The following is a 14,398-nucleotide window of genomic DNA, read 5'->3' on the forward strand; positions in this document are numbered from 1 at the left end:
TAGTGGGGTCAATTGCCCACTGCGCTCTTGTGATCTTCGATTACTAGGGGATACTGCACCAGGAGTTTCTGTGACAAGATGGAGCGTTCTGAGGTCGACATTTTACAACCAAAGATGAGATTAAGAACTCATCGTCAACAGAGCTAAAAGCTATCCCTGAGATCGTGTTCCATAGGTGTCTCGGATATTGGAAACAGCGCGGCAGAAATGTATAATATCTAATAGGAGTATCTTGAAGGGGATAACATTAATGTAGACGAATTAATTAAATTTTATACGATAAACTAAAACTTTTTGTTATTTTTTAAATATATCTCATATCTCATACTTTTTTTTACTTTTAATGTCTCTGACATTAATATAAAGTCATAGTGTTGTAGTACTGACCGAGATGAAGGTGGGCCGGTTGATCTGGAGCAGGCCGCCTGCTGTAAGCACCAGCGACCTCTGCGCGCGACACATGAGGAGGGAGAGCGCGCGTTTGAAACGCCCGCTGGCCTCCACCCAGGCGCAGCTGTACGCAGCCTCCGCCACCGACTCGCTCTGTCAGTCACGATCACTGAGCTACACTCCGTACACCATATTCTCGACAAAGTAAGCGAACTGTGCCATTTGAGCAGAACATATACTACTTTATTTACAAGATGCGTAAGCATTACTGTATGTTGTGCATTAACATGTATTCTAGCAGTGTTCTAGCAGTAGTGGAAACTAGAAGATCCTGAGGAAGATCCCAGCAGAGGGGTCGAAACGTCGGTCATTTTAGTAGAAATATGACCCTGCCTAATAACGCAGAAGATTTTAACTTCAGTGACAACGGCCACGAAAGCCTGTAGAATGACATAAATGTATTCAGTTCGCTGATAAACTCCTTGTAATCGACATGAAACTATATGAAGGAGTGGTAGCTGATCTTTCGGACATGACCACGAGGGATCCTCAGCTGTGTTACATAAAGGTAAATTGAAGGGGGAGGGGGAGTGTGGGAGACAGGGAAGAGAACTGATTACTAACGTCGGCCGCAACTGAACATTACATGGAATCGGCGGCAAGGCGTGAAAATATGTACCGGACTGTGTTTTGAACCCAGGATCTCCTGCTTGCTGGGCAGATGCCTGGACACAGTGTCATCGCAACTGCACGGACTACCTCGGCACCCGTCCCCCCCCCCCCCCCCCGGCCGGACCACACTCTGACCGATCGCCATATATGCGCAGCCCCCGTCCAGCTGTGATGCTTTTAAGTAAAGGGATTGAAAGGAAAGGATTACTGATTCCGCATAATGTCTCGATGCGACTGACATCAGTAACCCCTTTCCTTTCTTTTCTCCCCCCTCCCCCCCAACCGCCACCACCACCAACCACTAATTTACATTTATGTATGACAGATGCGGATTGCACTTGATATCTATTCTTTCAGACAAGTCCAAAAGAACAGATACCACGCATTCATATAACTGTTTCGCCTAGACGCGCTATAGATCCACATTCTTCAATGTGGATGCACAAGTACGTCCGACCTAGTGCGAGAATCTCAGAGTAGTGAGCAAAGAGACCATGGAGAGGGACTGCAGATAGGTGGCGCTCGGTGGGAGTGTGGTCCAGCCTTGAGGAGTCACGACATAGTCCGTGCAGCTGCGATAATACTGCGTAATGGATGGCGCAGTTGTTACTGCACCTGCGAAGTAAACAGGAGCTCGTTGGTTCGAATCCCCATCCAGTGCACATTTTCAATCGTCGCAGCTGATTCCGCGTAACGGCCAAATGCAGCTGATATCAGTAGTCCCTTCCCTTTCCTATCATTACTACTCCCCCCCTCCCCCCCCCCCCCAACCAACTGCAACTTCCAATATTACATCGCCATGCATTTATATGTCAACATTACTATCATGTTCAAATATCAGAACGTGTCTAGAAAAACAGAAATTCACCACGAAACCATTATAATATTTCCAAAACTTAAACAGACGAACACAAGATGTCCTTGTGCGAAACCTTGTCTGATTGCAATTATAGTATTCTGTAAAATAAACACTTCTAGCTAAAATCCAAAGTTGTTACAAAGTATTGGACCATAGAACTGCAAGAATGAAAGTATGTAAAGTTAAGGGGCCACTTAATACGGTCTCATAGTTCGTGGTTACTACACTACTGGCCATTACTATTGATACACCAAGAAGAAATGCAGATGATAAACGGGTATTCATTCGACAGATATATTATACTAGAACTGACATTTGATTACATTTTCACGCAATTTGGGTGCATAGATCCTGAGAAATCAGTACCCAGAACAACCACCTCTGGCCGTAATAACGGCCCTGATACGCCTGGGCATTGAGTCAAACAGAGCTTGGATGGCGTGTACAGGTACAGCCGCCCATGCAGCTTCAACATGATACCACAGTTCATCAAGAGTAGTGACTGGCGTATTGCGACGAGCCAGTTGCTCGGCCACCTTTGACCAGACGTTTTCAATTGGTGAGAGATCTGGAGAATGTGCTGGCCAAGGCAGCAGTCGAACATTTCCTGTATCCAGAAAGGCCCGCACAGGACCTGCAACATGCGGTCGTGCATTATCCTGCTGAAACGTAGGGTTTCGCACGGATTGAATGAAGGTTAGAGCCACGCGTCGTAACACATCTGAAATGTAACGTCCACTGTTCAAAGTGCCGTCAATGTGAACAAGAGGTGACCGAGACGTGTAATCAATGGCACCCCATTCCATCACGCCGGGTGATACGCCGGTATGGCGATGACGAATACACGCTTCCAATGTGCGTTAACCGCGATGTCGCCAAACACGGATGCGACCACCATGATGCTGTAAACAGAACCTGGATTCATCCGAAAAAATGACGTTTTGCCATTCGTACACCTAGGTTAGTCGTTGAGTATACCGTCGCTGGCGCTCTTGTCTGTGATGCAGCATCAAGGGTAACCGCATTCATGGTCTCCGAGCTGATAGTCCATGCTGCTGCAAACGTCGTCGAACGGTTCGTGCAGATGGTTGTTGTCTTGCAAACGTCCCCATCTGTTGACTCATCGATCGAGACGTGGCTGCACGATCCGTTACAGCCATGCGGATAAGATGTCTGTCATCTCGACTGCTAGTGATACGAGGCCGTTGAGATCCAGCACGGCGTTCCCTCCTGAACCCACCGATTCCATACTCTGCTCTAACAGTCATCGGATCTCGACCAACGAGAGCAGCAATGTCGCGATACGATAAACCGCAATCGCGATAGGCTACAATCCGATCTTTATCGATGTCGGAAACGTGATGGTACGCATTTCTCCGCCTTACACGAGGCATCACAACAACGTTTTACCACGCAACGCCAGTCAACTGCAGTTTGTGTATGAGAAATCGGTTGGAAACTTCCCTCATGTCAGTACGTTGTAGAAGTCGCCACCGGCCCAAACCTTGTGTGAATGCTCTGAAAAGCTAATCATTTGCATATCACAGCATTTTCTTCCTGTCGGCTAAATTTCGCGTCTGTAGCACGTCATCGTCATGGTGTAGCAATTTTAATGGACAGTAGTGTACTATAACATATGCAGCAGATCCATCATACGACTATTACATTTTAAACATTCACACTTAAATGCCATGATAGACATATAAGTTTCTAAAAGGCTTAGTTGTGTCTATAAAATATCAGTTTAATGATTTGCATAAATCTGAATTTCTTCTCATTACACAGCATATTAAATGCCGTCACCCCAGAACTTTGACTTTCAGGATTTCTTGTAACGTGGCCTTATACACATATATAAATTTGCACATATACCAAATTTTATATCCTTTGTCCCACCATGAACCATGTGTGGGGTGGATTGTGTGACTCAGTGATATAGATAGCTGTACCGCTGGTGCAACCACCAGGGAGGGTATCTTTTCAGAAGCCAGACACACGTGTAATTTCTAACAACAGGCATTTCAGTTTTTGCAGGGACAACAGTCTTGATAATTTATTGACTGCTCCGTCCTGATAACACTAGCCAAAACGGCCTTCCTGTGCTGATACTGCGATGGGCAAAGGAAAACTACAGCCATAATTTTTCCTGGAGGCATGCAGATCTACTGCATGACAAAAAATTGAGTAAAATTTATCGGAAGTAAAATAGTCCTCCATTCGGATCTTCGGGCGGAGGCTACTTGGGAAGATATTGTCATCAGGAGAGACAAAACTGATATTCTATGGACTGAAGCGCGGAATGTCAGATCCCTTAATCAGGTAGGTTGGTTAGAAAATTTCAAAAGGGAAATGAATATATTGAAGTTATATATAATGGGAATCAGTGAAGCTTCGTGGCGGGAGAAACAAGATTTATGGTCAGGTGAATACAGGGTTATAAATACAAAATAAAATAGCAGTAATGCTGGAGTATGTTTAATAACGAATAAGAAAACAGGAATGCGGTTAAGCTGCTATGAACAGCACAGTGAACGCATTATTGCAGCCACGACACACTAAGCCCACAACCACCGCGGCTATATGCCAACTACCAATTCAGATGTTGTAGAGACTGAAGAAATGTATGATGATAGAAAAGAAATTACTTACATAGTTAACTGCGATTGGCGGATGAAATTCGACAGTAGAAAAAAAAAGATGGAAAATAGCAGGTGAATAAGGACTGAAGCAAAGGAATGATGGTAGAGACCGATGACCTCAGCAGTTTGGTCCCAGAAGACCTCATCACAAATTTACAAAGGAATGATGGAGGCAGCTGCCTGGTAGAATATTGGACAGAGCATAATTTAATCATCAATATCACTTACTTTCAGAATCATGAAAGAAGCTTCTACACATGGAAGAGACCTGGAGACTCCGATAAGTTTCAGACTGATTATATAACGGCAAGAGAGAGATTTCGGAAACGGACTTTGAATTGTAAGACATTTATAGGGGCAGATGAGAACTCTGAACACAATTTATTGATTATTAACTATAGATTAAAACTGAATAAACTGCAAAAAGGTAAGAAACTAAGGAGGTGTGACTTGGATAAGTTGAAAGAACGAGAGGCCTTCGAGAATTTCAGAGAGAGCATTTGGTAACAACTCATTAGAACCGGCGAAAGGATTACAGTAGATGATCAATAGATATCTTTCAGGGATGAATTACTAAAGGACGCAGAGGAACAACTAGGTAAATAGACAAAGCCCATAAGAAACCCTTCAGTAGGAAGGAGAAAAACTAAAATTACAGCAAATGAAGGGGCGAAAGGGAATAAAAAAAAAAGGCTCTGAGCACTATGGGACTCAACTGCTGAGGTCATTAGTCCCCTAGAACTTAGAACTAGTTAAACCTAACTAACCTAAGGACATCACACACATTCCTTGCCCGAGGCAGGATTCGAACCTGCGACCGTAGCGGTCTCGCGGTGCCAGACTGCAGCGCCAGAACCGCGCGGCCACTTCGGCCGGCAAGGGAATAAAAACTTGTAAAAAATGAGACTGACAAGAAGGGCAATACGGCTACGCAGGGATGGCTAGAGGAAAAATGTACGTATCAATCAGTTGGAAAACCAGTACTAAGCAAAGAGGCGAGGGCGGAAAGAATATAAAGAAGTCTGCACAAGGGGGAGAGCGTATGGCTCTGAGCACTATGGGACTTAAAATCTGAGGTCATCAACTAGGGACATCGCACACATCCATGCCCGAGGCAGGATTCGAACCTGCGACCGTAGCGGTCGCGCGGTTCCAGACGGAAGCGCCTAGATCCGATCAGCCACACGGCCGGACAGAGAGGGCGTAGATAAAGATGAGATGTGAGAATGATACTGTGAGAAAAATTTGACGGAGTACTGAAAAAACTAAGTTGAAACAAGGCTCATGGTGTAGACGACATACCGTCACAAATACTGATAGCCTTTCGAGCACCAGTCATAACAGAATTCTTCCATCTGATGTGCAAGACGAACTAGACAGGTGAAATACTCTCAACCTTAAAGAAAGAACGTAATATTTCCAACTCCAGAGGAAGCAGATGCGGCCACTTGTGCGTACTGTCGAACTAACAGTTTAATAAGTCGTGCATGCATAATAGTAACCCAAATTCCTTGCAGGAGAATTAAAAAACCGGTAGAAGCAGACCATAGAGAAGACCAGATTAGATACCGGAGAAATGTTCAAATACGGGAGGAAATACTGACCCTAAGACTTTTCTTAGAGGATAGTTTAACGAAAGGCAAACCTACGTTTATACACTGAAGCGTCAAAGGAACTGTTATAGGCATGCGTATTCAAATACAGAGCTATCTAAACAGACAGCATACGGCGTTGCGGTCGGCAAAGCATATATAAGACACAAAGTGTCACGCGCAGTTGTCAGAAAGGTTACTGCTGATACAATGCCAGCGTATGATGATTTAAGTGAGTTTGAAAGTGGTGTTATAGTAACCACACAAGCGACGGGACACAACATCTCGGAGGTAGCGATAAAGTGGCGATTTCCCGTACGCCCATTTCACGAGTGTACCATGTGTATCAAGAATCCGCTGATCATTAAATCTCCAGCATCGCTGCGGCCGGAGGAATGTCCTGCAAGAACGTAACCAACAACGACTAAACAGAATCGTTCAACTTGACAGAAGTGCAATCCTTCCGCAAACTGCTGCAGATTTCAATGCTGGGTCATCAACAAGTGTCAGCGTGCAAACCATTCAATGAAACATCATAGAATGGGCTTTCGGAGCCGAAGGCGCACTCTTCTACCCTTGATGACTGCGCAACACAAAGCCTTACGCCTCGCCAGGACCCGTCGAAATCGGCAATGGACTGTTGATGACTGGAAGCATGTTGCCTGGTCGGACAAGTCTCGTTTCAAATTGTATCGCGATGATGGACGTGTATGGATATGGAGACAGCCTCATGAATCCTTGGACCCTGCACGTCAGCAGCGGACTGTTCAAGCTGATGGAGGCTCTGTAATGGTATGGGTCGTGTGCAGTTGGAGTGATGTGGGACCCCGGATACCTCTAGATACGCCTCTGACAGGTGACACGTACGTAAGCATCCTGCCTAATCACCTGCATCCATTCATGTGTAATGTGCATTCAGACGAGCTTGGTAAATTACAGGAGGACAATGGGACACCCTACACTTCCGTAATTGCTACAAAGTGGCTCCAGGAACTCTCTTCTGAGTTTAAACACTTCCGCTAGCCACCAAACTACCCGGACATAAACATTATTGAGCACATCTGGGTTGCCTTGCAACGAGCTGTTCAGAAGATATCTCCACCCGCTCGTACTCTTACGGACTTAAGGGCAGTCCTGCAGGATTCGTGGTGCCAGTTCCCTCCAGCACTACTTCAGATATTTGTCGAGTCCATGCCATGTCGTGTTGCAGCACTTCTGCGTGCTTGCGTGCTTTTTTTTTTCAGTGTAGCATTTGTAGAGTACCTGACTGCACTGGTGGACAAGCGAGGGAGGAAGGATTTTAGTCTATCCACGATGTTATTCACTCTGTACATTGATAAAGCAGAAAAGGAGTCCCAAGAAAAATTTGAAGTAATACATAAAATACAAGGAAAAGAAATAAAATCGTTAAGGTTTGCTGATGAAATAGTAATTCTGTCAGAGACAGGGATGGAATGAGGAGAGAAGTTGAACGGAATCGACGGTGTCTCGAAAGAAGGATATAAGATGAACGTCAACAAAAGAAAGCAAGCGTAATGGAATGTAGTCGAATTAAACTAGGTGACGCTCAGGGAATTAGATTAGGATACGAGACACTAAAAGTGGTAGATAATTTTGGTGTTTGGGCAATGATAAGTCCAAGCTAGGGAAGGCATAAAATGTAGATTGGCAATAGCAAGAAAAACGTTTCTGAAGGAGGTAAATTTGTTAGCAGTGGACATAGATTTAAGTATTGGAAAGTATTTTCTGAAAGTATTTGCTGAAGTGTACAGATGTATGTAGGTGAAAGATGGACAGTAAAAAGTTGAGACAAGAAGAGAATAGGAGCATTTGTTATTTGGTGCTACAGGAAAATGCAAAAGATTAGGTGAGTAGATTGCATAACTAATGAGGAGGTACTGTATAGAACTTCACTAAAAGAGTGGACTGGTTGACAAGACAGATTCTGAGATTTCAAGAGATAGTCAGTTTAGCTTTGCACGGAACTGTGCGGGCCAAAAGTCGTAAATGGGAGCCCAAGAGATAAATACGGTAAGCAGATTAAGAAGGATGTAGGTTGCAGTAGGTATTCGGAGACGAAGAGGCTTTCACAGAAAAGAGTATCATGGAGACGTGCATCAAACCGGTCTTCCGACTGAAGACCGTAGCAACAACAACGATATCGATTAATTTTGGTAATAACGCAGTTTTTATGTGTGGCGAGGCACTTGGAACATAAAATATTAATTCCCACAGCCAAAGTTTAGGACAACATTGCGACATGAGATTTCTGACAAGGAAAATTAGTGTTTCAGAAATATAGAGTGGCTTGGTGTTTCTTTATGACACACAGTTATATCGTCCTACAGATTTTCCCAGTTTTACGAGTTTATTTTATCGATACACACAGAAGCATTTTTCACAATGCTCTCCAGTTTCATAGAAAAAAGAATTAAAAAACTAAACTGCATTAGTAAAGGAGTTAAAAAAATGTTTACGCTCTTGTTTACGCATCTGTTCAGTGTAACCGCATGAAAAAAGATAGGTGACAATACTTGCGTTGAACACAACATCGTCGAAGCAAAACAATTACTTCCGATTGTTATACACTTACTTACAAATTCACATATGAGAGAAGTCATGACACGATTAATACAATATACCGAGAAACTTTATGCTACATTTAAAGACAAGGTTATAAAGTATAATATAACTTTATCTTTTCTACTACACCAGTCACAAATGCCCCTATTTTCATTATCGTGACATGTTTTCAACAGTTTCAGTAGTTACATTTGCTTATGCAGGTATGTGTGCTGTCACAAAGTTACTCCCATAATAACTTTTTTTCGTTCTCTAATGGCTAAAAAAATATTTTGTAAAATTTAACTCATACAGAATAATCTACACAAATAATTTATTTCTATCAAGCTACCTTCAGATCGATCTTCAAAGTTATTGACAGCAATGGAAAGTTTCCAAGAAATCTAGAAACATTTTATTCCACCTGCATACAAAATGACTTTGCTAGCAGCTCAAGTGCAATTCATTTTCTTCCATCACTAATGGCAGCGCTATGGAAGAAGGCACTGCAAACAGAGCTATATACACTGCCCTAAAAAATTAGTACAATTGGAAAGACTACGCTGATTTTGATCCGATGACGGCATATGTCACCTGGGGGACAGTAGGTGTGCTGATAATTGTTTCAACGTCGTCCGCCGACAGACGGCTCAGTGGCATAGCCACCAGAGCGCCATCTGTGTCTTCCTTTTAATAATGAATGCTCACAGCCAGAATACTCAGTGTGCTGCAAACGTGTGGAGCAGGCAGGTAACTAAGTGACGAAGACACACTCGTGCTTCATACAGCCAACTGGGGAAGTTTGAAAGAGGTCAGATTATGGCCTTACGAGTGGCGCGATGGTCCTTACGGAGAACTTCCATAAAAGTTGGAACTGCTGCGTCAGTTCAGCAACGATGCTTGTATCAGTGGTCACGTGACCATTCACACACGCGTAAACAAGATTCTGTACGTCCACGAAGCACAGAAGCCTGCCGGAGTCGCCGTATATACAAGGGCAGCAGCGGCAAATCGTACTGCTACCACAACACAGATAAGAGGGATTGAGAGCCCTTACGTTTCAACACGAACCACTGCGAACAGGTTAATAACAATGGAATGACGGGCACGCATACCTGCAGCTCGTTTTCCAGTCACGCTACAGCTTCGACGTACACTGTTCGACTGCTGGTGTTAGAGGGGCGCTGGGAAGATAGAATGGCATGCAGTGGTGTTCAGCGATTAAAATAGATTCTGCCTACATGCGGCAGAAGTAAAGCTGTGAGAACGGTGCGTGAGACGTGCTTGGGTAGCTCAGTTGGTAAAGCACTTGCCCGCGAAAGGCAAAGGTCCCGAGCTCGAATCTCGATCCGGCACACAGTTTTAATCTGCCAGGAAGTTTCATAACAGCGCTCACTCCACTGCAGAGTGAAAATCTCGTTCGGGAAACGTCCCCCATGCTGTGTCTAAGCCATGTCTCCGCAGTATCCTTTCTTTCAGGATGCTAATTCTGCAAGGTTCGCAGGATAGCTTCTGTAAAGTTTGAAAGGTAGGAGACGAGATACTGGCAGAAGTAAAGCTGCTAGGTGACGATTTCCGTAAGAGTCCGGGCAACCTGTGCGCATTCGCACAGACGAGGGACAGTGGCTGGGTAGTCTTTAACTATATATATATGAAGATAGTAACTGTTCTCGAAAGAACAGATACCATTGATGACTGTGGAGTATCACTGTGCATGGGCCTGCTATAAACGCCAAGTATTCGTATGACCAGCTTGCATGCTGCTGACTTTGGAGTACACGTGGTCACACCTGGAAAACTACGATTACAACACACTTCCCAATGTATGCGGCACTCCGCCATTTACAGTGGCCTCATAGACTGCTAAGGCTTGCACTGGTTGAGGTGCAATGAGAATGATGCCCAGGTAAAAAACGTAGAACAGATTTATTGAAAAGTACGTGAACACAAATACTCCACCCTTGGAGGATAGTTAGCCACTACAGTCTTTTGGGACAGTTCGTGATCAGCACTGAATTTACACAAGTCCGAACACAGTGGTGAAACAGTCAAGTTTTAATACTCACTCAAAGGTAGTACAAAATAACGAAGTGGAAGTCAAAGGCCGATGTTAAGGTTCTGGTCGTTTCCATTTCAAAAGACCAGTCCTGGTGATGTTGAAGCTCCCTCGATCAGCGATCAGAATCACGTGTTCCATGGAGCCAAAAAGTCCAGCGGGGCTTGCGATCTCTGGCGGCGCTCACTTTAGCACCTGCTGGTCTAGGCAGTGGGCATGATTGAAGCTCTGTCGTCTCCTCATGGAAAACCCTTCGAGATTGGGCTACTCAAAGGTCGAGAGGATTTGTTGCATCTTGATGTACAAGGAAACTGGTTCCTCTTCGTTTACCACCCGTGTAACAAGTGAGCCTGCTATTCTGAGACCTATGTCCAAACGGGTTGGTGATTGGACGAGGGAGAGGCTACCTTCGCCAGATACCAGAGGATTGGCTGCTGAGCTCGTGCTGTGAAGGAAGGGGATGTAAGACACTGGAATCAAAAATTGTAACAATTCATTGCAAGTGGGCGTCGCTGTTTCTTTGCAATAAATGGAGCCATTGTGCGGTAGTACTTCAAACATGACCTGTCCCAATAAATGGATGGCCACTGTTGGGGCCAACTGGCCGCTAATTTCTGGGAAAACCAACTCCTAGACGTCATCTTTGACGAAATAATGTGGCGCTGAGACTGCAGATGAGGAGGTGCCGTTCGCGTAGGATTTAATATGGTGAGTTGGGGGTGGTGCTGCCGTTAATGGAGATTTTCGGCGGGGCTGATGCCACCCTGAGGAGTGGCACGATATGACACCAAAAGCAGAGTGAAGGCTTCATTTAAGTCACGAGGGCGGTTCACATTTGCTAGTTGTGACTTGAATGTGCAAACAAAATATCCCACTAATCCATCAGATGCAGAATAAAAGGCGTTGTGAGCACTAGGGTGTTGCAGTTGGAAGAGGAAAAAGTGGTTAATTCGGAAGGTGTGAACTGAGACCAGTTGTCAGTAACCACGGTTTTTGCAAGCCCTTACTTGAAGAGGAATCCATGTCAGAACCTGGATAAAATATGCTGAGGACGAGGAAGACACTAGAGAAATATCAAGGACTCCAGTTCCTGCATTAGCTATGATATAGAATAGCCAAGGAAACGGCCTACAGAGTCTAAAAGGACTCGCGACCTGTGCACTGAAGCATCTGATCAAGGCACGTATCTTGAGTGGACGCTGTCTGTTTGCTCTGTTTGCTTTCACGTCTCGCATGCCACCACCATATTGGCAACATCTGGACCGATCCCTCGCCAGTACATATGTCGATAGGCAAGCCTCTTTGTGAGCACGACTCCCTTATGGCACTTACGTAGGAGGGACAGGATGCCGTGCTACAGGGCAGATGGGATCACAATGCGCTCATGACCATTTTCTTTTTTCAAGAAGATGACTGCCAATGATAGCGGAGAACTCGTGGCACCTGGGCCAGAATGCTTGGATTTCCAGACGACCCACTATTGCCGACCGTGAGCCACCTTCTGCTCCCCAGATGGTGTGTCTCCCAGATAACTGGGTCCTCCAAGGAGTGAGGGCAAAGATTCTTAATTGGAAGGGGAGGATAGCTAGAGTTTCGTCGCCTTCTTTATCCACGTGGCAACAGAACTCTGTTCTGAACCGAACTGTGTGTCCTGTCTCAATGGTAAATTGTATACTATGTCGGGGTTGAAACGCAGAGCTGACGTTGTGTGAGTATCTGTAGACGAAAACAATGCCCACCACTGGAGACAACGAACTGATTTGGTCGGAATACTGGAGTCTCCCTTCAGTAACGGTGAAAGAGGCTAACGACATTTAATAACGTGAAACGTTGGCCATACACATATTCTTGGAATTTCTTGAGTGCAAAGACAATAGCTGGTGCCACGTTTTGTGTTTGGCTGCAGTTGCGTTGTACCTTCGTTAAAGTGTTGGTTACATATGCTGTACAACGTTTCATACCATATGTTTCGTCAGATAACACCGCGCCCAGTTGGCACTAAGAAGCGCCAGTTGTTAGAATTAAAGATTTTAATGAATCATACACCATAAGGAATGACTTTTGCGTGAGATCTTGGAAGGCTTCGTCGTCTATGAGAGTCCAGTACCACTTCACATTTTTGAACAGCAACAGATGGAGCGGTGCTGCTATGGTTGTGGCATGTGGGATGAACTTGCATTAATTAAGTTGGTGACGCACAGATTGTAGTTGTCTAGTATCTTTTGGGACTGGAAGGTGCTGGACAGTTAAAACACACTGTGGTTTGGGTCATCGTATCCCTTAAGGACTGAGATCATGACCGGGCTACTCCACATCAGGGACAAGAAAGCGGCATTTATCCATCTCACACTTGAGATAGATTTAGTCAGTGCCATTTTGCAGTGATTTCTTAAACTTGATAAAACCCCTGAGCAAGAGGTTCGAGAGATGAAGGTTGGAAGGAAACCTATTTTAAATGCAGAACCCGAAAAACAGATAATTTCCTTGAGATGGAGCCAAAACTCTTTGGGTGCACTTTGGCAGATCAGAGCAGAATGGCATTTTTACTTGCTCAGACAAATAGTTTGAGAACCCCTTTCAAAAGAGGAGAAGCAGGATAAGCTTTGGTTGCCCTGTCTCTTGAGGAACACAAGGATCACCTATCAATTCTTAAACCTTGTGGAACGTCTATGGGAGAACCCTGGGCTTCAATATAGAGAATGTGATGATTATTTTTGATTTATTGTAAGACGCTTTCAACAAACACTCATATCCAGCAGATCGAGTGTATGACGTGGACGAGACAGACGTGTCCATTGTCCAAAGCAAAATTTCAAAAGTGATAGGGATGAAAGGGAAGAAACTAATTGCAGCTCTAGCGTCTGCAGGAAAAAGGGCTTCAATCACAGTTATCACATGCATGAGCGCTCAGGGACATTATGTCCCGCCAATGATAATTTTCCCTAGAAGCAACATGTCCCAAGCTCTAATGAGAGGCTGCCCCTTCGTGCAGTTGGTACAGCCTATCCTTCAGGATGGGTTCCTAGCAATTTTTTCACCGAATGGCTCATTCACTTCATTGAGAAAACATGTCCGACTGAACAAAGGCCTGTTCTCCTCATCTTTGTTGGTCGTTATAGCCACGTTCGAAGTCCAGTTGTGACTGACTTGGCAAAAAAACACCACATGTGTATCATCTCACTTCCACCACATTGCACCCACAAACAGCAGGCTCTAGATACTATGTTCATAGGACCTCTGAAAACGTACTACCACGAGACAGTAAGAGTATGGTTGCATCACAATTGGCGTCCTCTCTCACTACGCCAGTTGATGAAGCCATTAAAAGATCGGGAAGTTCTCCAGGGACTTCAAAAAATGTAATTTCGCCATTCGACATATCTCCTGTCCCCAACATTAAGAAGAGAACCACAAAGCGGGAACGAAAAGCAGCGTGTTGGACATCCTCTTGCCCGACGAGGAAAGAAATACATGAAAAATATTAACAAAATGAGGGGACAAGATCGTAAGACATCCGCTAAACATGGTTCAAATGGCTCTAAGCACTATGGGAGTTCACATCTGAGGTAATCAGTCCCCTAAACTTAGAACTACTCAAACCTAACCAACCTAAGGACAACACACACAC

The 14,398-nt window shown here is 44.6% G+C and overlaps 1 protein-coding gene across 1 annotated transcript in view; it reads right to left on the minus strand.

The window, feature by feature from the left end:
• Positions 1-366: 366 nt before the first annotated feature.
• The window catches only part of LOC126419410 (odorant receptor 43a-like), a 48,268-nt gene continuing 34,236 nt past the window's right edge, over positions 367-14,398 (minus strand). Inside the window, exon 4 of the mRNA XM_050086598.1 lies at positions 367-543. Coding sequence (XP_049942555.1) covers positions 367-543 — 177 coding nt within the window. The remainder of the gene's footprint in view (positions 544-14,398) is intronic.

Source organism: Schistocerca serialis, chromosome 9, assembly GCF_023864345.2.
Source record: "Schistocerca serialis cubense isolate TAMUIC-IGC-003099 chromosome 9, iqSchSeri2.2, whole genome shotgun sequence".
NCBI lineage: Eukaryota > Metazoa > Arthropoda > Insecta > Orthoptera > Acrididae > Schistocerca > Schistocerca serialis.